The sequence below is a fragment of the Protopterus annectens genome, chromosome 4.part0 (genome assembly GCF_019279795.1).
Source record: "Protopterus annectens isolate FY-2018-M chromosome 4.part0, PAN1.0, whole genome shotgun sequence".
NCBI classification, from domain to species: domain Eukaryota; kingdom Metazoa; phylum Chordata; order Ceratodontiformes; family Protopteridae; genus Protopterus; species Protopterus annectens.
In genome coordinates this window covers 1,996,396,614-1,996,421,942 of record NC_056733.1, presented here as the reverse complement: position 1 = coordinate 1,996,421,942, position 25,329 = coordinate 1,996,396,614, and the positions used below count along the sequence as shown (strand labels likewise).

Genomic DNA, 25,329 nt, shown 5'->3' with positions numbered 1-25,329 from the left:
TGGGAGGCATTTAATATATACTCTGTGTCATGATGTTATCTTAAAGTGTATTTACCATTTTTGGAGGGATATGCTGATGTGTAAAGGGCAACTTCTTGTTTGTAAAAATATATTCCGCACACTTCAGTTTACTAAGCCATGCCATATTTGCAAATATAATAGTCAGTGGAGACTTTTAGTACAGTTTAGCATATGACCACTGATGCATTTGATCTAAGAACTCATCTCAGAGTAATCACCATTTTTTCTATTTATGATTTCAAATCAGTGGGTCTACTAATAAAGTAAGCCTAACAAAATTATTGCTATTATTTGAATACATTTTTAATGTAATGATTTTTAAGGAATCACTCCAGACACAAAGGACAACACAGTCCCTTTGATGTCCTAAATCATTTTAGAAAAATACAATAGTGTACCCAATTTTGTTAATTTATTTAGGGGTTTGAAATGTATGCCATTAGAAACATAAAATCTGTCAGAAGAAGTGGCCTGTCATTAGATGACTCCTGTTCATTTTGTCTTTCTGCTGTTCCTGAGTCTATTTTGAACACTCACTTTACCTGTTGATTAATAATTCCCAGCTTACAGGTTTTCTACAGAAATGTAGACCCTCACAGATTTTTACTTGTACTACATACATTGGTAGTTTGTCACAGACATCATTAAATATATTATAACATTTTTGTTTCTTTACATCATCTAAATGGATCTGCTCTCATCTACCCCAAATCAAGACAAATTATGTGACATAAATAGATAAAGGAGGTGGTTGAACAGCCCTTAAAACTCACCTGAGTGAACAATGGTTATCATCCTTATTTAGGTATTATTATCACAAAAGAACAGTTTGACAAAAATTATTCCTATATCTGAGGGGATTTCCCACAGAGCTGTCACAAATAATCAATATTAATCTTCATCTGGCCACTAATAACCTGAGTTTACTACACCTACAGATGCTTATGCTCTGAAACAGGAACAATTTTAAGAAGACTTACCATTACCATATTCTTCTACTGCGACTGGTTTAAGTGGATTTGGGTCTAGGCCTGCAGAATAAATATCACCTCCATCCAAAGTAATTGCATCTGCTCTCTTTTCCTTTCACATTCAAAGAAAACAATTGAGATGGTTATTTAAAATTATTCAATACATTTCTTATTTAAAATTATCCAATATATTTCTGAACAAGACTTATACATATTGAATTTATACGTTTAGTGCAGTGTCCATATCTTCAGAATAGAACATAGAAAAATGATCTTTACTGTGTCATTGGCAATGCTTATTTGATTACCCACCATGCTTTTATGTACTACTAAAGTACACAGTCATCTTTTTACTGTACATTGTAAACATAATGTCCTAACAATGTATGCAACATTTCGTGTTAACAAAGCAGTTTCAATCACTGCAGCAATCCTATTTCCTAACATTCTTAAATAATTTAGCTTCAGTGGTAAAACAAGAAAGAAATTAATTCTAGGCACACATACACACACACACACACACACACACACACACACACACACACACACACACACACACACACACACACACACACACACACACACACACAAACACGCACACAAACACGCACACACGTGCACACACATGCACACACATCACACACACACACACACACACACACACACACACACACACACACACACACACACACACATACACACACACACACACACACACACACACACACACATGCACACACACACACACACACACACACACACACACACACACACACACACACACACACACACACACACACACACACACTCCTTCATATCTGGTAAGCACACATGTGAGTAGTTTGGAGAATCTTTAGTTCATCTATGGCATGCCTTTGGGATATGTTGTGAAAAACCCACCCAGGTAAAGGCAGGACATGTAAACTATACACAGCAGGCACTCCGGTCAGAAGATGTACTGGAACACAAAGCACTGTGACACAACTGTGCTACTGCTGTACCGCTGTGCTTTTTTTCTAAAATAAGAGGTTATGTGCACTATCTGCTTTAGACACTTCAGTGTACACATAATAAATGCAAATATTTACATCACACATTTCTGTGTATTAAACATAACTGGTAACCTCAAAGAACAGAGTAAACCAAGTACTTAATAGTGGTAATTGGCAATTAACTTGTTTTTTTTTGCATTTAAATTCTTCAAAGTTGTTTTCTACATTGCTTCTCAGAGAATATACAGTGACAATGAAATGGCACAGGCCCTATGTTATGTACTGATTAGTATAACTCATGTAATATTCCTTTACTTACTGAGTAACTATTTTGTGGATTGCAGACTAACTTTCTTTCCTGCACTTTCAGTATCTAGCAGTGTATAGTATAGTACCCTGTTGTGGGCTCATTCACTTTTTGATTTAGGTTGCAAAATTGCTATTTCTATCATTACTGAAACCTGAGTTCTATATCTTGAGAAAACAAATCATTATTTATAAGTCAGAGCTCTGTGTTGTTGGTATGCTGTCCACACTTAGCTGTCCATTCACAAAGTTAACACACTTCTTGTTTAAATAACTATCTCCACAATATTAACCTTTAAAGACACATATTTTTTTTCTTTGTGGTAGTATATCAAGCAAATAATAGCAGTTTTGATGATTTCTCTATCATCAGGTCATGACACAGTCACAACTGATTACTCAACAAAACTAAACCACCGATCCTTCTTTGATAATGTGATCACTTGATTTAGTAATTACCTCTCTAACTGCTCTATACAAGTAAGATTTACAACACCCTCTCCTGGCTCAACCTCTTCTGGGATATCTCAGGGATCTGTCAATTGTTCCATTCTCTTCTGACTCTTTATAAATCATCTTCCTATCTATGTGCTGTTCTCTCGTCCCAATATAACAAAGTTATTTTGGTTCTAGGAGGAGCCCAACTCATTTTTTGTATAGAAACTACACTCCAAAATAATCTAGGTAGCACATTTCCATGGCTTGCTACCAATGACCCCTAAGTAAACAAAGCCAAATCAAACTCTATAACTTTTAGCATTACCGATAAACTATCCCCTGCCTGATCACTGAGGCAGTTGAATGACACAGCTTAACAGTTATAAATATCTCAGTGTACATCTTGATCCTAGAAATGTATAACTGCACACCCATCATTGTCTCCAATGTCTTAATCTGAGTAAAACAAGCATCGGAACTTTCTATTCTCCTAACTCCTGACCCCCAGTTTGCTATTGCTAAAATGTACTCATTTTTAAATTCCAATATGCTGTCCTCACTGTAATTCCTGGTAACCTTGTAACTACACTAAATTTGCTAATATAATGTCTCAGCATCTTCTAATTCCTACCCTTAGCGGACCTGCACATTGATTATTGTGGCATGTTTCAGTATACCATTACTGTCTATATCACTGAAAGAGATTCCTTATTTCTCAATACCATCATTTGTAAGCTCTTTTATTTTATTTTTTACCAGCTTTAGAAATGAAGTTCCAAACTGTCTCAACACCCTATCATCTTCAGTCACAAACTACAGAAGTTCAGACACTGTATACTCCTCCTCCCTGCCTCTTTGTCACAACAAGAACCTTTTCAAGACTGAATCCTTCTTTCTGGAAATCAATCCTCTCAAGCAACAGGTGAATTTCTTCCTTACCTCCATTCAGATCACCCATCTTCTTTATATATAGACTCCTCCAAATGTAACTGCTTCTCTAATTTATTTATCTAATCCTCATGCTGTTTCCAAACCTACCATTCCTTCTTCCAGCACTACCCTACTGTCTTCCCACTCCACTTGTCTACTACTATTTCCTCCACCCCTCCAACTTTCAAGCCCTGTCTGAAATTGTGTGCCAAAAATATATTATTGATTTTATCTGAACAAATTGTATAATGCATAAACTTACTGACACTTATCATCAAATCGTATGATTGATGCAAACTGTATACCTAGTGTGCAATTCTCTGTCTTGAACTTCAGGTTTCCAGCATCTGTATATATTGTACTCTATACTTGTTTTTAACCCAATGCAAACAACCCCTCTTTATGTGATTGCACATTTATGCCCATGTCTTAGATCATGAATGAAGACCGTCTTTGGACCAGTTCACTGACAGACTCAACAAATGTAAAATAAATAAATAATTAACAAAGTCTTATCTGCTCAAGGGTGATATTTTGATGGAATTTTAGTTATGTTTCAGTGTTAGTATTGTGTGACATTTTTTGGGGGTGGGCACAGCAATGAGAACATTCTAATATTCTGTCTTTTATCTTAATGCGGGTGAAAATCAAGTTTCTTGTGATGTAAGGCAGCAAAAGGATACTGGAAAAAAAATTAGCACTGAAGTATTTGCTCTTTTTCTGTGGTTGTGTGACAGATGTGCAGGTGTTGGTTCATTGTTTGTATGTTTTGTACTTGATGGATTTCACTTATATTGTTTCTTTTCTTGTAGAAATATAATGTTTGCATCCTCAATATTTAGACATGAATCCTTCCTTTGTACTCTCTAATCTTATGCTCACTGTTTGAGCTATGATTGCAAGGTTGAATAGCTCTTATGTTTTGTCTTCACTTTCTTTGGGCAATGCTGGATCTCAAAATGCTATTAAAGTTCCACAGTTGTGATGAATTCATGTTATAGTTTCACAGGAGAATACTAGGCTAATTGTCCTGAATTAAACCGTGCCAAAAACCTGAGGTAAGAATTAAACCTTGTACCTTGTGTTTATGAGGCAAATACTTAACTGTCATGCCAAACCATCCCCTCTCATGCCAAACCAACAGTGCTAAAATTTGCTTAGCCCAGTTAACTGGTCCTCATATGCCATTCAATAATCAGAATATACTTCATGTGGTTGGATGTTAGATGTCAAAACATTCACTATGCTGACAAGTATGTTCTAAAATTCAGTGGGGCATACATTGATAACATTTGTGAAATGGGCTCAGAGGAGCAGCATGATTAGTTGAAGGTGGTATAAAAAATATATTCAATACACACCTAATATAAAGCCTGCTGCATGATAGCTGCATCAGAACAAAATCATTGTGAACACCAAACTCAGTCAATAGTTGACAAATTTGCTTTCTAACGTTAATTAAAGTACAAACTTAACTAAAATAACAAAACAAAAAAAACACAAGTTTACAAAAAATACTGAGTGGCTATTTCTTCAGTATCAAAGCCACAACAATGTTTTTTTAAGCATCCCAATAGATATGAATTAATCTACAGTCTGAGCTTCATGCAGACTGTAGTTTAGGAGGAAATGTCTGGAAATGTCATTCTTAATTCACAAAGTACTGCAAATGTCATTCAGTTCAATTTCTATAAACCTTCTAGGATTCCACCTATTATAGTTTACTAGCCTAATAAAACAGAAACCCAAAATATTAAAAAAATTCTGTGGGGGCCCAATCCCCTTTACTAAAACAAAAGCACCACCAATGTTGATGTCGCACTCCACACACAAACACTCACACCCATTCCATTCTTCACTCTTTCACACAGCATAAACACACTGAGGTCACCCAGTCTCCCAGCATGAACGAGTCTTTGCTCCTGAGCTCTCTCCTGTGAAATGCTGAAACTCAAAATGTTATTTTCAACAAGGCATTAAACAAACAGACATCACTTAACATTTTCAGACCACATTTTTGATATAACATCTTTGCATCTGCATCTCATGAACTAGACAACTGACACTATGCAAGTCTATCTAGAAATGTAATTTCATAAACTGAGTGTGAAACTCAACTATTTCTTATAATTTTTACTCCAAAAGGTCAGTATACCTTCTCTGTTTCCACACAATGAGTTAGAATTGCCTTTCAAGAATTTAGTTGAAAATGTAATACAGCATCGTGACTGTGAAACATTTCCATCTTATAACATTTTCATACCAGATTTTCAAAGTGCTTTCTATGAGTCCCTACCCCACAAATCATAGAACTGTCTTTGCATAGTTCTCTGAAACCAACAGTGATTACCCTGCACTAAGGAACTGAATGGCAGTAATATAGAATAAAGTGTAATGCAAGTTACCCACGGTTGGCGTGGTTTGGTCCCGAGGACCAAGCAAAGACAACCGTGGGTAATCCGATTACCCACACCCAGGCGTGGTTATTATATTAATGACATTATTTAAGAAAAGAAATGATTTATTTTCTTAAATAATGGCATTGTAATATGCCTCTTTGCTGCCCTTCCCGGCTGTCTGGTATCCGTGGCAGTTCTGATGTACTGCATGCCTACGCAGTACATCAGAGCTGTGGCCGCTGCAGGAGAAAGCAAGATCTCTGTTGCTTTTACTGTTCGCTATGTTAAATGGGTTTAACATGGCGAGACAGCTAAAATAAGCAACGGAGATGTCCGCTGCTTATTTTAAAGCTATCTCGCCTATGTTAAACCCATTTAACATAGTGAACAGTAAAAGCAACGGAGATCTTGCTTTCTCCATTGCTTTTAAGTTTGCAAGTATGTTAAATGGGTTTAACAAAGCGAGACAGCTTTTAAAATAAGCAACGGATCTCCGTTGCTTATTTTAAGCTGTCTCGCTATGTTAAACCCAGTTAACATAGTGAGATAGGTTTAAAAAAAAGCAACGGAGGAAGCAAGATCTCCGTTGCTTTTTACACTCTGTGTTGCTATGTTAAAGGAATTTAACATAGCGAGACAGCTTTAAAAAGCAACGGAGATCTTGCTATTTAACCTGTGTCGCTATGTTAAACTCTTTTAACATAGCGAGACAGTGCTGAGACTTATACTAATGGAAAAAGTCCGGGCGACCGGACCTTTTTCCATTAGTATAAGTCAATTTACAACGTGCACGCTGGCCAAGCAGCGTGCACATTTTGGAATATTAATGGGGGGTCATGGTATAATATAGAATAAAGTGTACTGTAATGAGACATTCCTACACAGTTTTTATTTAGCTATTCAGTTTTCTATCAACAGATATTCACAAAGTTATGAAACAACTTCAAACTTCAAAACATGCACCTTCCTAAAAATTTGTATTTTCCAATATTTTAACATATCTTTTCAAAAATATTAATTCCTTTAAATAAAACACAGACATAATTGTTTTGTCTAGTTGTTCACAACACCATAGTATTTGAAAGGAAATCATAAAGACTACTTTAAATGAAATCACAGTAACATGTATATAATTATGTTATCTACAATACTTAACGGGTATCAGGGAAAGGGGGGGGATTTGGTCAGGAAGGCCAAATACACCAAACAGGGCAAACAGTGTCCACTGTTGCCACAACATCAGTAACCAACTGTCGCAGTGGAGCAGAGGAAATTTGGGGAGCACATGTGTGTAAGCACTGTTCTGCACACACTCAGCACGGAGTCCCTGCTCTTAATGAGGGCTCCACATAATATAATCATGGATTTTGTGTCAAGGCATGGGGTGTACCCATGACAGGTATTCGTCACCCCAGCATGCTCCACCTACGGTCGTTTGAAGGTGTAGCACAGTATCGTGTGTGGCTCACTGTGATATACATTCCCAATGCCGGAGCACATCCAGTAAACATCACATGGATATACCATTAACTGGACTCATCAATATGTAAACTAACTGAGTTACCCATGTGAGTGCAGTATGGAGTAACAGCCGTAGTATACTCCACATACAAAATGACATAACACGTGTACAAATCCCAGATGGCCATGTGTTAAATGCAGTTACCGTCATGCATGTTTCCGGTCCCACATCCTGCAAGGGATGTAACATAATCCCGAAGGCACGAGTAATGCATGTCGGATGCGGGTCATCAGATCATAGTGTAGCACACGTAATGCTTTCCACTGCTGGTAAGCGCTTAAATATGACTATATGGATATGCAAAACAGGGATAAGCTTCCCGAATATCGCACAGATCACGGTCAATGATGACCAGAACAGGTGAAACCAGCATTATTCACCCCTGTACTAATAGCACCTGCTCTGAAGGGTAAAATGACCACTGCCAGGTGTAGAACACGCAATCATGTATAGAATCACCTAATACTATTGCTAGCCAAGATGTACCTATGGTAGGGTTGCCACCTCTTCAAATGACTAATGTGAGACATACGTCAGATGTCTGCAGGCCAACACATACACCCGCCAGTACAAAATTCAGAACTTCACTGTTTTGCCTAGATAAAAGCTCATTCTTGTAATGTTAACTTATTCTGTTTCTAGTACATATTGGTGGTTCAGATACAGAATAACTGTTTTATGCAACTATTACATAAACTATAGGAAATAAGTATGTTCTAAAATCTCTGGACATTTGCCATGTTTACAAATATTTTGCAGGACACAACTGCCCAAAGAGGGACTGTCCCTCGGAGAGTGGGACAGGAGGTAACCCTAACCTATGGCAGGTGTGTAATGTGACAGGTACAGACACAACGTGGAGTCCAGGAAACAGTATACACCAACAAGTACACAATGAAAGGTGTAGCTTGCCTGTCACTTTCCTGTCAGATATATATATATATATATATATATATAATATATATACATATATTTAATACAGATAGAAAGGGCGATAGAGTGATATATATTGATATGTACGGATTCAGCGATATCTGCAAATATATATAGATAGGTCAACAACATTCATAACACCTTGGAGGTACAAATAAATAGGATACCGCCAACTATGGAATGTGTAACATACCGACATGCGTAACCACGAGGCTGAAAGACCGAAAGAACACAGTACCGGAATAGTACAACCGCGAGTAATAGTATGATGATATGAAGGGACATTTAGTTACCATTGCCGGTGTTGAGGTCCACATAGGTACTGTGTTCAACTGTGTTTGTGAGTGCCATAGTCTGTGTATGTGTGTTGAGGGTGCCGTGCATCTCGTGTGACTGTAATGTGTGTGTGTCCGCATCATGTGTCTGTTAGTGCCAACTCTGAGATAGATCATTACGGTAGGTGTGGGTATAGCTAGCCGTAGGCATATGGTTACCACCTGTCTCACATTAGGAGGGACAGCCCCTCCCTGGGCAGATGTGTCCTGACATAAAACATTACAAAGGGCAAATGTCGAGATTGTAGGACATTAATATGTCCCATATATAATGTAATAGTTGCATTAAATAGTTATGCCTGTATGTAAGAAATGTAAATGTTATATGCAATATGATAAGTAGCCAAAGTCCCACAATAGGTATGTATTGAGGATAAAAGTATGTGCTAACCTGTGTACTGACCGTGGCTATGTTTTGGCCTGTAAACACCGCAGCGCGTCCCGCAAGTGTCCAACAATGCCATATGAAAAGGTGGCAACCCATGGCAAAGACTGCAAATATCTGGGACAGAAATACACGGGATAGCTGTCATTTAGACATATCCCTTTACATATCGCTGCAATTCCGGAGGTATGGAAGTATCAACCTCACCTGCATACTATATAGAAACCAATTAACAATGGCCCAATGTACAATCCTGTAACATAAGTCTACTAACTGATAGCTCTTTAATTAGGGACGGAGCCCACACACATATATATGGAATATGTAGAAATGCAAGCCCCACAAACCTGTATATGCTACGTACACCCACTGACATCCCCCACACTAGAAACTATAGCAATACAGACTGTAATAACAGCACAAACATCCAGTCAGTCAATTACATCTGCAGAACCATCAACATACCTTGTGAGAGACACAATTGCCATGCAAAATTGCAGCCGTTTATAATGGAACAAACGGTGATGTTACAGGTTTTGTTTGCAATAGTCCTTATCAGACTTGGGATGACAGGTACAAACACATGTTGAACCACATACTCTAGCTGTCACACACAATCCACGGGGGACATGAATACAAAGTATAATTGTCTCTATGCATAGCAGTTGCAATTACACATAACAAAACACAATACAGGCCATCTCCCAAAGGTAGGGCAAAATATGGCCATCGAGCAATTCAGGTATGATCCAATACCACGTGCACTACCGGCCTACACCAGAACTGCGCAGCCCTCAGCATAGGTGTGCTAATCACCCCATGCGCAGTGTCGCACCATGCAAATGAAGGCAGATAGTGATTCATGAAATGGTGCAGGTGTAGCGTAAGCCCACGGAAATGTAAACCAAAAAACACGGTTTGCATTTACCCAAACAGAACATCGGAGCTATGGAAGCGGACCAGACTCATGTATTACAAAGTTAACATATGCCAATGGCGAAATACACAGCCAATGGCATAAGAAAAGATGCACAACACCTAAAAAACAACATTTAATGTCATGTCCACAGTAACGCACAGTACAACCACAGGGCATGTGTGCACAAACTGGAACATAAAGAAATTATATAAAAATGTCATAAAATCGCAATGTAATACAAATCAGGTTTACACCATAATACACAATGGCAGGCATGAAACACCACAACCAAGGTGCAAGGGTTGCTAAGGGCCTGCGACAGTGTTTGGCGCGGTAACTATGAATTAGTAGTCAATGCCATGCAAATGAGGCAGATAATACTGAATCGCAAATGTCCCGCCGGATGAAGGTTGTACCATATGGCGCAGCGCTATAACACCGAGGAGTGGTTCAGAGGAGATACATGACATCAGCAGAGGGGTGTGCCACCGTAGCAGTAAGCACATTGGAGCAATGCAAATCTGGCCTGGCCATTGCTAAGCAAAGCTGCAGGACAGGGGTGGGGAGGAAGGTATAGAATCATTTAGCTGAGAGCACACATGGTGCCCAAAAGCGCATGTGTACGAGGATGAAAACGTGCCCGAAATCCAGTAAGCGGATGCACGTGCCGCAAACAATAGCACAAACAGGAAGGTCAGGGGAAGAAAAGAAGGAAATGCCAAAGTAGGGTAATTGAAGTACTGATGAGCAATCAACACCAATCAACTCACGGCAGCCAATCAACGGCAGCTGACAAGTCTGCTCGCAGAAACCTGCAAAGCAGGATAGGGGAGGCATTAGAATGCAAAGAAAGGAAGGGAGGCATTGGATTGCAAAGATAGGAGATCTGTCATAGCAGAGCAAAGCAAACTGACAGTAGACCAGCAATAGCACACATTACGCAAGATACGCTAGGTCTAGGAAAGTACAAATGAAAGCAGGCTGCTGGATGCATGCCAGAAAATGGAAGGTGGAATGTGCAGAAATGTAAAGGGAAGGTCAAGAGGTAATCCATGGCAGCCATATGTAATTCAACACCAAAGGCACCACAATAGTAGTTCCGGTAGTAAAACACATAAGATACTCTGTAGCTACGATTGTACATACACACCCTATGTCATCATCGGTGTTCACAGCATAATAGTATAAAGTGTGAAAGTACCCTACACACACCTGTGTATTCCCAAACATTGCACCTTAGGTGTAAACACATGGGGAACTTTTAAAATGTACATGTTGGGAGCTGCCATAGCTGTGATTCATCAGCATGTGTTAGAGACTGACGGTGTTGTGGAGGATGATGCCGACAACCACCGCAGGCCCCGGCGGAGGAGAAGAGTGTTCAGATCAAGGGTAACCTACCAGGGGCTACATGATATGGAGATAGTAGAGCATTACAGGGTGGACAGGGACATCTTACAACAAATAGTGGAGCTGTGCCGGCCACGCCTGAGAACCAGAAACAACAGAAGGGAACCCATCTCAGTGGATACGAAGGTATGTGTAAGCTTGCGAATACTAGCCACATGTACCTTTCAAAGGCCAACTGGAGATATAATGGGGATCTCACAGGCATCAGCATCCAGGGTACTACACCAGTTCCTGGATGCCATGTTACCAGATGCCAATGAGCATATATACTTCCCCCAAACTCAGGAGGGTTTGACCAGCAATATGCGTCACTTCCACCATGTGAAACTACCCAGAGGTACTGGGTGTGATAGACTGCATGCACATACAAATCAAGTCACCACCTGGTGAGCATGGAAGGTGCTACATAAACAGCAAGGGATTCCACTCCATCAACTGCCAGGTCGTGTGCAATGCCCAGGGCATTGTCATGGATGTGTGTGCTGGCAGCCCTGGAAGCTACCATGACTCCCATATCTGGCATGCCTCACAGCTGTATCAGGTATTTGTCAGGGGGGACATCCCATATGGCCACCTTGTGGGGGATGCTGGCTATGCACTGGAGCCGTGGAAGATGACTCCCATCAGAAATGCACACACACCCATGCAAGAACGCCATAATGAGGCACACGCACAAACCAGAATCATCATAGAGCGTGTGTTCGGGATGCTGAAGTCACGGTTCCGGTGCTTGGACACATCTGGTGGAGCCTTGCAGTACTCTCCAGGCACGTGTGCCCACATCGTCATAGTATGTGCCATGCTACATAATATGATCCTGCGGAAACAGCTGCAGCAGGGACAAAATGGTGAAGGCCCTCATAGCCCTCCACAATTGCCAAGGCCATCACAGGCACAGAGGGATTCAGACCATGAACACACTGTGCCAGCCCCAGTAGGCAGATGGAGGCATGCCCAATATGCCTATGCCTTGGCAAAGAGGGAACGTATAGCACATACTCTGACAGTGTAGGCCCCTACGGACTGACACACCACTCCACCTGCACACACAGTAAAATGGATGGCACACAAACACGACCATCTGTAAATTGTAATGTATAGGTGGCCCACTGTGTAAATCCTACATAGGCAGCCCTCAAACAAACATTGTACACACAACAGCTATTGGAACACAGAATGTCAACACCTGAACAGTACATGCGCCTATCAGCATATGGTGGTGCTGTGTGTATAGGTTCCCAGGTACATTGGTAGGTACACGGACGATTGTCAGAGGCCATACACCAAACAGGGCAAACAGTGTCCACTGTTGCCACAACATCGAGTAACCAACTGTCGCTTAGTGGAGCAGAGGCAATTGTGGGAGCACATGTGTGTAAGCACTGTTCTGCACACACTCAGCACGGAGTCCCTGCTACGTTAATGAGGGGCTCCACATAATATAATAAGGATGTGGTGTCAAGGCATGGGGTGTACCCATGACAGGTATTCGTCACCCCAGCATGCTCCACCTACGGTCGTTTGAAGGTGTAGCACAGTATCGTGTGTGGCTCACTGTGATATACATTCCCAATGCCGGAGCACATCCAGTAAACATCACATGGATATACCATTAACTGGACTCATCAATATGTAAACTAACTGAGTTACCCATGTGAGTGCAGTATGGAGTAACAGCCGTAGTATACTCCACATACAAAATGACATAACACGTGTACAAATCCCAGATGGCCATGTGTTAAATGCAGTTACCGTCATGCATGTTTCCGGTCCCACATCCTGCAAGGGATGTAACATAATCCCGAAGGCACGAGTAATGCATGTCGGATGCGGGTCATCAGATCATATGTGTAGCACACGTTAGCGGGAGTATGCATTGCCCACTGCTGGTAAGCGACGTTTAAATATGACTATATGGATATGCACGAAACAGGGATAAGCTTCTCCGAATATCGCACAGATCACGGTCAATGATGTCCAGAACAGGTGAAACCAGCATTATTCACCCCTGTACTAATAGCACCTGCTCTGAAGGGTAAAACGACCACTGCCAGGAGTAGAACACGCAATCATGTATAGAATCACCTAATACTATTGCTAGCCAAGATGTACCTATGGTAGGGTTGCCACCTCTTCAAATGACCAATGTGGGACATACATCAGATGTCTGCAGGCCGACACATACACCCGGCCAGTACAAAATTCAGAACTTCACTGTTTTGCCTAGATAAAAGCTCATTCTTGTGATGTTTACTTACTTATTCTGTTTCTAGAACATATAGGTGGTTCAGATACAGAATAACTGTTTTATGCAACTATTACATAAACTATAGGAAATAAGTATGTTCTAAAATCTCAGGACATTTGCCCTGTTTACAAATATTTTGCAGGACACAACTGCCCAAAGAGGGACTGTCCCTCGCAGAGTGGGACAGCTGGTAACCCTAACCTATGGCAGGTGTGTAATGTGACAGGTACAGACACAAACGTGCGGAGTCCAGGAAACAGTAGACACCAACAAGTACACAATGAAAGGTGTAGCTTGCCTGTCACTTTCCCTGTCAGATATATATATATATATATATATATATATGTACACATATATACATATATTTAATACAGATAGAAAGGGCGATAGAGTGATATATATTGATATGTACGGATTCAGCGATATCTGCAAATATATATAGATAGGTCAACAACATTCATAACACCTTGGAGGTACAAATAAATAGGATACCGCCAACTATGGAATGTGTAACATACCGACATGCGTAACCACGAGGCTGAAAGACCGAAAGAACACAGTACCGGAATAGTACAACCGCGAGTAATAGTATGATGATATGAAGGGACATTTAGTTACCATTGCCGGTGTTGAGGTCCACATAGGTACTGTGTTCAACTGTGTTTGTGAGTGCCATAGTCTGTGTATGTGTGTGTTGAGGGTGCCGTGTGCATCTCCGTGTGAGTGTAATGTGTGTGTGTGTGTCCGCATCATGTGTCTGTTAGTGCCAACTCTGAGATAGATCATTACGGTAGGTGTGGGTATAGCTAGCCGTAGGCATATGGTTACCACCTGTCTCACATTAGGAGGGACAGCCCCTCCCTGGGCAGATGTGTCCTGACATAAAACATTACAAAGGGCAAATGTCTGGGATTGTACGATATTAATATGTCCCATATATAATGTAATAGTTGCATTAAATATTATGCCTGTATGTAAGAAATGTAAATGTTACATGCAATATGATAAGTAGCCAAAGTCCCACAATAGGTATGTATTGAGGATAAAAGTATGTGCTAACCTGTGTACTGACCGTGGCTATGTGTTGGCCTGTAAACACCGCTGTGCGTCCCGCAAGTGTCCAACAATGGCCATATGAAAAGGTGGCAACCCATGGCAAAGAGGTCCTGTTACCAACACAACCGTAATGACTGCAAATATCTGGGATAGCAATACACGGGATTGCTGTCATTTAGACATATCCCATTACATATCGCTGCAATTCCGGAGGTATGGAAGTATCAACCTCACCTGCATACTATATAGAAACCAATTAACAATGGCCCAATGTACAATCCTGTAACATAAGTCTACTAACTGATAGCTCTTTAATTAGGGACAGAGCCCACACACATATATATGGAATATGTAGAAATGCAAGCCCCACAAACCTGTATATGCTATGTACACCCACTGACATCCCCCACACTAGAAACTATAGGAATACAGACTATAATAACAGCACAAACATCCAGTCAGTCAATTACATCTGCAGAACCATCAACATACCTTGTGAGAGACACAATTAAAGGCGCCATGCAAAATTGCAGCCGTTATATAATGGAACAAACGGTGATGTTACAGGTTTTGTTTGCAATAGTCCGTTATCAGACATTGGGATGAGAGGTACACCCACATGTTGAACCACATACTCTAGCTGTCACACACAATCCACGGGGGACATGAATCCAAAGTATAATTGTCTTTATGCATAGCAGTTGCAATTACACATAACAAAACACAATACAGGCCATCTCCCCAAAGGTAGGGCAAATGGGCAACGCCCAAGTGGAAAATTCAATTATACCCCACTGTTGCCACATAATTGGCGAATGGAGTAGCTACACAGCTGATATGCAAGCAATTAGTCACTCAGGAACACCAACTGGTGGGAGGAAACCACATGTTACAGGTATCGACGTATATAAGGATGACTTGCCAGGCATTCAAACCGTATGCTCATACAAAATACCTGTTTAAGCAGTGTGAGAGAGGTAGAGAAGAAAGTCCGTAACAATAACAAGGTATGTAGAACACTCGGTATGTAAGTTTATGTATAGCATGTTTTTTATTAATTATTTACTGTATGTATAGCCTGGTTTGCATTAATTAAAAGTGTCTGCAATGCATAAAGTAGGAAAAGGTATTTATGTAGTGATGTCTTGCTGAGCATACTAACGCATGTAGAAACTGTGCATCCAGCAGTGGGCCACAAGGTACACATCACAGACACCACAACTGATGCTACATGAGGGCTTTAAACAGAACAATTCCATACAACCCGCCGTCAGTGGTTGGGTATGTCCAATAAGTACGTGCCATAGCAGGGGATAGTATATGTTGATATACTGTCACAGTAGGCATGTGTATGGACATATAACGACAATGACATGTCTAAGGTGGTCCCGCTGTGCAAGTATGCTTTGCATTATGGGATACTATGTGAAATATGTGTAACGTATAGTATTGTAGGTAGATATGTCAGATATTCTACACAGCATAACAGTCATATCATGCGTACCAAAGGTATCGTCTATTGGCATGTACAATAACAGGATACATATGGCTTGTAGGCACGGGACATTGCAATAGCATGATAGCTAATCTAAATGGAAGAGCTACCAAGTAACCATGCACAAAGGACATGTAATAGCTTCACAGGTTCATAGTGGGGTACTATGCAGTCTGGCAAGTCTATGTGTAAGCACAACTACAGTGTTCACACCAGTGGCACCTCTCTAGGGTAGTGTCCTGTGAACAGCAGAGCCATGTGTTACCTGCACCTCTGCACAGTACAGCTACTGCAGTGATTCCCTGGTGTACATGTGTCTCCCAACCACCAAGGGAGGTATCACATGAACAATACTACTGAGTGTCCCTGCGTGATGTACATAGGACTCATGTTCCAAAGCATGGTGAGTGTCCGGTTTGGGAATGTAACCCTCAAGCACATCCCACTCATTGTTGCGTGTGTGTACATATCCATGAGCATGTTGCTCACAGTGGCTTTTGCTTATGTCGCGTATGTGGAGTATATCCATTAATATTGTTGTGGACATGGGCCCTGTCTGTTCAGCAGAGGTCACCCCTGAGTATGTAGTATGCAAATGTGTACAGACGTGGTGTCCGTAGTTCAGCCGCATACTTTAACTGTCAGAGCTCAATAAACGTCATGGCATGTTAATGGTGTGGTATGTAAAGCTGTAGCTGTTGTGTAAGGTACACCCTAAATGGGGTGGTGTACCCTTGAATGTGTGTAGAAGTCTTGAGTTCAGAGGTACAATGGGTGCCTATGTACCAGCTACACACCCAGTACAGATAAGAGTGGCCACATAGAAGGATATCCACGCCACAGTGGCAATACGGTAACCACAGGAGTGGGTGCGACATACGTGTGTACTACAAACATGTACAATGTGACATGTATGTAGGGAACTACCACCTATGTGATAGTCAGTGGGTGAATGGTGTAATGCAAAGGTGATGTTCATGCACCTTGTGTCATGCAGCTTGAGGCCATGATATTCATATCAGGTATCTGTCACAGTGACACCCATATGGATGGAGTCAGTATCAGCTGGTGGATCAATCATGGCACTTTGTATGCAGGGGTTTGTAAAGCTAGGCAGGAAAGTCCTCTGTGCTAGCCTGTACCTCAGGGAAGCATATACTAAACATGACGCGCCCAATGACTGAGGACTGTGGTATGCCAAATGTAACTGAAATGCAGTAGGTACTATGGTATGCTACCCTCATTGTGTGTGTCCTGTCCATGAGCCATGTTGCATAACATCCTGAGACATAGGGTATGATGTGCAGGTGGATGTGTATGTTGTCAATACCAGAATGGAGAATGGTGCTGAAAGGCAATGAGAGGACAATGTAGGATGTGTGGACTCCCGTACCATCATCAACTACCCTGGTAACTGTATGAAAGGAGTCCACCAGGTGTAGGGGTCATGCTCTGGCCCTAACAAGTCCAACCCGGGTGGCATCAAAGGACCGGAGCCCAACAATGTCTCTGTGAATGACATCCTTGATGATGTGCCCCATAACCGTGCAGAACAGTCCAGTCAGGTGTGTAGGACTATAGTCCTACTCGTGCATCGAGGTGCCACCTGTGTGGAGTGTGATAAATGTTGCTGTGTGCCATTCAGGGGCCACAATGTCTGATACAAGGCTATTACTGAATATGGTGGCCTAGTGGGGAGACATGTCGTTCAGAGGTTTGTGGACATCACAGCCTGGGACTTTGGAAGGTGACATGGGGCCAGTGTCCCAGGACATATAGAGTGCAGGTTAGTACTGTGTAGGTGTGACTGCAGGGACACCGCAATGCTCCTGCATGGATTGTGGCCCTGTAGTGAGTGAGAGGGTGTAATGTTAGCATTGAATCCATCCGCCAGCATGTTGCCAACATCACCTGGGTCTGTGATGTTCCTGAGTGACTGTTGTATGTGAGAGCAGATGTGGGTGTTGCCATCGACTACTGACATACCACCATAATGCCTTGTGGTACACCCCGGAATGTGTCACAGTAATATTTACGTAGCTAGTTTTGGAGTATGTGATGAGGGATCCCGTGGCCTTACCAAGGCTGACCAGTGAGCTACCCCACCCATGGGATTGTACACCACTGTGCAACAGCCTCCACCTGTTGTTGTACATTATGTCCATGGAACTTGACCACCAGAGTGGCGTCTGTTATCTGGTGTATACCATCATGGCTCTGTGTGGAATAGCATGATCCATGCAGTTGTGTACGTGCTAATGAAGTGCACTGGGGTATGTTTCAGCATCTGTATGTGCATTGTCCATCTGCACGGGTGTCATGACATTAACAACCGCTGTCATAAGACATCTGTAGTAGGTGTTGCAGTACTCATGTACTGTGTATGCCATGAAGGGTGTGGTGCCGGGATGTGGCTACCGAGGTTGATTAGCATATGTTCAGAATCCACCAATGAGAGGATAACCCCAGGTGTGGAATACCAATCACATGTTGGTAGTGTTCATGTCAAGGTTACTGTTGGTCTTGGAGGTGGTGTGTATGGGTTGATCCAGCCGAGGGGAGGTTATGACTCATGGATGTGTCGGTACATGAGTGGCTATCCCAGTTAAGTGTGGAGTAGTGTCAGTCACACATCTGTAGTAGCTGTCTGAACCCTACTGTCCAGTACACCAACAAATGAGGTCTGGTAACCGTGGGGTATGTTGTTGAATCTGTAGCTTGTTACAATGTGTATAGCGGTTCTGGACACAATTAGTTGCACGTGCAGCACCTCTGATGCATTGTGCTAAGTAACTAGCCAGGATGTGTGTACAACATAGTGGGATATGGGAACACCTCAGCTGTGGGTGTGCCAGTCCAGGTATGTGCCTGAAAGGTATGGTCTGTCTATAACCTGTCATTGCAGGTGTGCTCTGCAGAGCCTAGAGGCAGGTCCCAGTCACTGCAGAGATATTGCAGTGGTGCATTATATGGTGTGCCTTGCCTGTGTGCATCACAGAGGAAGATGCAAGCATTGTGTCACATGACCCCATGTCTTGCTTGCCAGTTCCCGTTCTGCCAGTGACTGTTATTGGAAACTGTGCAAGACAGGCAGTATAGAAGCAGCAAGAGCCTTACATGTGATCTGTACTCCCAGGGCTGACAGGTGCAGGTCATCTGTGCCAAAGCGGACAGATACCACATGCCTGTGGAATGACAGCAGAAGCATAGGCAACTGTTGAAGTGACACAGTCAGTCATTGTACAGTGGTATCGGGTCCAGATGAATGCATAATGCTCCTCAGGGCTAGGCCCACACCTTCAGGGCTACAAGACTGGTGAGCTATTGCATGTCCCTGCACACATAGTCTGTGAAGTGGCATCTCAGGGCAGTCACACTAACATGGAGAATGACAGTCACATCATACCTGGTGAGGTGTGGCATGGGTGCATAGGTTATGTTGCAGAACCAGTTACCTGACAGCAAGATGTAAGCGACTATCGCCTTGTGTAGCCTGCTGTGTGGAACTGCAGTGTGACCGCCTACAGAGTCACCTATGACTGGTGTGTTGTGTATGTTATAACACCCTATTGGCTGTATGTGATGGGCACACATGAGTCTGTGGGCTATAAGTTGGTGATGTTGTGTTCCGTGATGGGGCTGCCTCTGGTGCCTACACAGAGTATGGAGAGGTTCTGCACAAGTTGTCCTCATATGTGTGGCCTGTGGTGGAGATCATGTGAGACTATGTGATGAGTGGGGTGTGTTGCGAATGTTACACATCCCCACATGACTGTCAGGTGCAGTCAGGGTTGGTGACAGCATTACCCCCAGCAGGGCTGCATAAGTGCATCCCCCACAGGCTGTAGTGTCGTATGTTGGGAGGTGAGCACTGAATGTGTACATGAGACAATTGCTCTATTGCCACATGTATGACATATCCATCATATAGACAGGCAATAGCACTAGTACGTGACAGTTGGACATGCCTGTATATACAACCATGTCTCACAGGATATGTGCATTACGTGTGTACAACAGCTGTTGTACCATAAGCAAGCTGGAAATTTTAGGACAGCCAGTGTACCTGTGGGAAATGGTGTGAAATGGGTGCTATAGTAATCAGTAGCTCATGACATGCTCACAAGTTCTGAACAAGTGCCTAGCATGACCATACAATACAGATAGGGTGTTGGATAATATCAACCCACATGTGGTGACAACAGTAATGATGGGTGGCACTGCACTATAACCCTGCTGAGTATGGTGTGCATGTCCATGAACCATTATCACTGTAGATGTTAGCAGTACAGATGTACAAGACAGTACGGATGTTTGATTACAAATACCTTTGTATGTCACAGGAGTGTTCTACCAGTGGCCTGTTGACAGACTCACAACTACAAAAGGTGCCAGAGTGACATGTGCATATCCACCAGTGCCAGCTACAGTAGAACAGGGTTAATGAGTTGTATTCCACCCTCATTGTAGCCCATACCACACAGACAAATGTTAGGCATCTGTGTATGTAAGGATGTGAATGGCCATGACTTATGAGGAATAGCTGTGTCAGTGTTGTGAACAACATACAGAATGGGCTGTGTGGGTGAGGTTTGTGACATATGTGCACATTCTGATGGATGATATCAGGATTGTCACCACTAGGTGAACATCCCTGTACCCATTAACTACTACCTAGGCTGTGGTCAACATTATGGACACTGTGTAAGGGATGGTGCTGTGCAGAACACCTCCCTGCCTTGGTGATGTCTCCAGGCCCCTTGGGTAGTCATACGAGGTACCCATGTCATGACAGGGTGCCATCCGTGAGCACGGAGATCATTGGACAGGCATATACAGCACAGGGGTGACCAATATTGGATCACATATCACCTTTAAGGGGTAGTGGCCATGCGTGGATGGACGATACCAGCCTTCACAATCCTCACCTCCACTATGCAGCATGCTGTCTACCTTGCATAAAGACATTTGCTACACCATGATGATGGACATGCTACATGTCCATATCCTGATCTGTAAGACATACGTTATGGACAGCCACAGTCCTAATACTAGGATCGCCACATGCTGGACAAATCCCTGTGCCATACTTGTGACATACTCCCGCCAAACCATGCAACCCTGTCCATCAAAGCTGCACATGTCATCCCAGTCATACATGGTGTGATGGCCACATGCTAGATGTAGTATCAACTGTCCGGATCAGTAATGTGGCATTGATGCACCTCGTGGTGGCATAATGGCTGTCTTTTACAGCTAGGAAACCTTGCCCATACATGCTATGGTTGATAACCATCTCTGCGAATGACGTCCGACTAGCCATTGTCCCATGTCTATCACATGTACAACACAGGCGATCCGTGGCAGGATGTTGAACAGCTGTACAGAGCTGTGTAGATGTATATGGAAAAACACATGCATGTACAGGTGTCCATGTGTATGTGTGCATTGTCACTGCTCAAGTCCATTAAGGCTGTGTCTGTGTTGATATGTGACATATCCACAGCATCAAGATCAACAGCATTACCGTGGACACATCCAGGCATGTGCAGATAGGTAAGAACACTAGTGCAGGCAAATAGACATGCCCACATCAAGACAGCATTCACATGGAGTATGAACACTGTAATGAGGTGACACACATATATGGTGATGATATTCAATGCATAACGGGTGTTACATGTGTGTGACACAAACACGTCAGTCATGTCAGTGTCATGATGATTTGCAAAGATAACTGTGCAGATGTACTAGATGTCATAGAAATGTATGTACAACAGTATCTCTGTACATCTCTGAAACTGTGACCTGTCACCATCATTATGTCTTACAGATAATGCCTCGTACATGCCTTCCAGCGTACAGCCGCCAGGAGGATGATGTCCTCACCCCGTACCTCCATGAGAACTATGAGGTATTGTTCAGCCATGTGCCACAGCATGCCCAGCAGCGGGATGACCTGTGGCAGGATCTACGCAGGAGGGTGAACGATGTGGGTGGCCATAACTGCACCTACCAGCAGGTGCGCAGACACTGCATGGACTTGATATGACATGCAAAACAGCGTGCCACTGCAATCGCCAGGGAACAAGGTGGAACAGGTGGTGGGCCACCAACCGAGCCCCCACTCACACACACCAAGGAGCTACTGGCCAGTCTGGGGACACCCTCAGAACAGCATCCACACACACTAGCTGCCATTGTGGAGGTGGGTGTCTCCCAACCAATGAGCCTGGAGTTGCCTGGTAAGTCAGTACTGCACATATGGCTATTATATCCCATTTAGTTGCATGTGTCACTGTACATTATGTAAAGTAACAACATATGCAAGGTATGTGGACACACATGCTGCATACTACAGTATGCTACCCTGTGCATGCACACATGTGCATACTATATGCTATTATACAGGCAAATGTGTTAACATGCACAGTGCACCCTGTGGCTGTCATACAATCATGGATAATGTTCATACTGCTGTGTCACCTCTATAAAGGTACCTCTGGCGTGCCGCATAGACATGAGTCTGTTGCAGGTGAGACTGTCGTCATTATCAGGCATGTTAAAGCATAGATCTCTTTGCCATGTGGCCAGTTAACAGTTGCACACTTGATGTTCGTTCCAGTCACAATATACAGGTCGCATCACCTATCATTCACACAGGCCACCCATGTGCAATATATACAAATGAAATGATACACCAACTTGAAACCACAGTAGTTGTCATTGCTACATGTGTGGTCAGCTGTGCATACAATGGTGGAGGTGTTCTACAATGGAAGCATATATAGTATGCATTGGAACAACATGTGTGGTACGCAAACAGTACCACACAGTGAGCTGTGATATGGGCAGCCCACAGGTGTCACCATTGTGTTATATGCCCCTGCATTGGGTGCACACATTGTGATGTGCCATCTGACATGTCCCAGACACGTAGTGTTCTGGCTGCAATATTGTCACACTATCCCATGACCCATACCCCACATACCAAACATACAACCCATTGTCTGCATAGCCCTGTGGATGGTGACATATCTGACATCTATGTGTGTATGTCATATGGGACAACACAGACATGTGAAATAGATGGCCATCACACACATTTGGCCAACACATGTGCACACATGGCCATGGGGGATGGCAGAGACATGTAGCCACACAGTAGATGTGATGTGTATACACCCTGTTGCACATTGTCCACACATGGTCCAATTATAGCCTTAGTTGACTGATTATACAGTTGATGTGGTACACTGGACATCCTAAAAGCCTGTGCACAGCTAGTGGAGGTGTTGAACATCACGACATAGCATGACAGTAGTCACCTGTACAGCTTCCACAGACATTGACACCACATCAGGCCACAGATACTGTACATTTCCCTTGCTGCTGTAGGACATCACAGTTAGCTGTGCACCTCGTGTGTGTGGTACATCAATGTCATGTGGGAAATGGTGAATTGACATGTCCGCTATGTGTGGACATGGTTTCCAGGCAGCTAAGACCCTGTAGTTGTTGTGTAGGGGTGTCATCTGTAGGTCCTCCAGTGACCTGTCACTTGACACAGCATGGTTTGGTGTGTATAAACCTCAGCATCGTGGGTCACAATCCACAGTTATGTCATGGGTATGCATGCAGTTATGGCTATGCAATGTGTACATATTATGCATTGTACAGCAATATAGATGCCTCATGATGCCATGCAATCGCACAGTTGTCTGTACTTCACACTGTATAGCAATGTAGATGGCTCACACTACCCTTCCATGCTCATGTACATTTGCTAAACATACATTCTATCTGTAGGGCATACAGACAACACCACAATGTGAAGCCCAATACGATGCTGTAAATGTGTCAGGACACCATTGTGTCAGACATGTATGCATGTTGATGCACATGTCAGCAGATTACATGTCAAGGTCACATCAGCCATATGTACTGTTATCCTGTTCTGGTCCACATGGTGTATCATGGGGATGCATGCATACTACCATGATTGTGTGAACTGCATGGCTACTGATATGACACCTGCTTGCTGTAGTGTGCACCTCAGGGAGGTATGCTTACTAACACTATTAATGTCTGAGCTGCATGCCCTCTGCTGTATCACAGGCATGCTGCATGCCATCTGTCAAATCACATGCATGGTGTCTGTGTGTGTGTGTGTGTGTGTGTGTGTGTGTGTGTGTGTGTGTGTGTGTGTGTGTGTGTGTGTCTGTGTGACAGGCAATTGGGTGACATGGTCGGAATCCTTGACCATGGCATGGCAATCCGCGAGTGTGAGCTGTCTGTGGTGGAACATCTGGTAGGAGTGAGGCGTAGGCCATGTGGACGTAGGCCAGCTACACCACCTAGTACAGGTCAACGTGAGTGTGCCACTTCACATGTCCACTCCCATAGTGCTGGTAGCAGTAGCAGTGCAGCTGGTGCTATGCTGTCCACACCAGGACACAGCAGGCCATGTGGATGTGGCCCTGGACATTCCCAGTGGGGACATGGTTCCAGTGGACTTGTGTCATTGGACAGTAGCCAAGCTGTACCTCTGCCTGGTAGTGCCCGTGCAACCCCTGGCAAGCACAGGTCACGTGGCCATGGCCGTACACAGTAAGCTGTACAACCTGGTCTGTACAATCTGGAGATGTCAATAATACCCCGTGTAGGCCTCACAAAAGGCAGAACTGTGTGCACACATACACGCACACAGCAAAGACATCTGTAGGGCACCACAACACCCACATGCATACTGAACAGACATGTCCAATCATATCACTGGCCCTTACCCACACACAAGATGTCATCCATTGGTGCAGCCTATGCCTCTGGCAAACATTATCACCCTGTGCATATGATGACACCTGTGCCACATCCCTGTCATCCACACCATTGGAGCAGGGACATGCTCAAATGGTCTGATGCACAGGGTGAACAGAATAGTGAGAAGTGCATATTACATTAGTTGTGTA

General features: G+C 43.0%; 1 protein-coding gene across 2 annotated transcripts in view; it reads right to left on the bottom strand.

Moving 5' to 3' along the window:
* LOC122800094 (serotransferrin-A-like) overlaps positions 1-25,329 on the bottom strand; it is a 653,725-nt gene that overhangs the window by 467,295 nt on the left and 161,101 nt on the right. For both annotated transcript variants that reach the window (XM_044069618.1, XM_044069619.1), the window contains exon 3: positions 1,002-1,104. In XM_044069618.1, the coding sequence (XP_043925553.1) occupies positions 1,002-1,104 (103 nt within the window). The remainder of the gene's footprint in view (positions 1-1,001; positions 1,105-25,329) is intronic.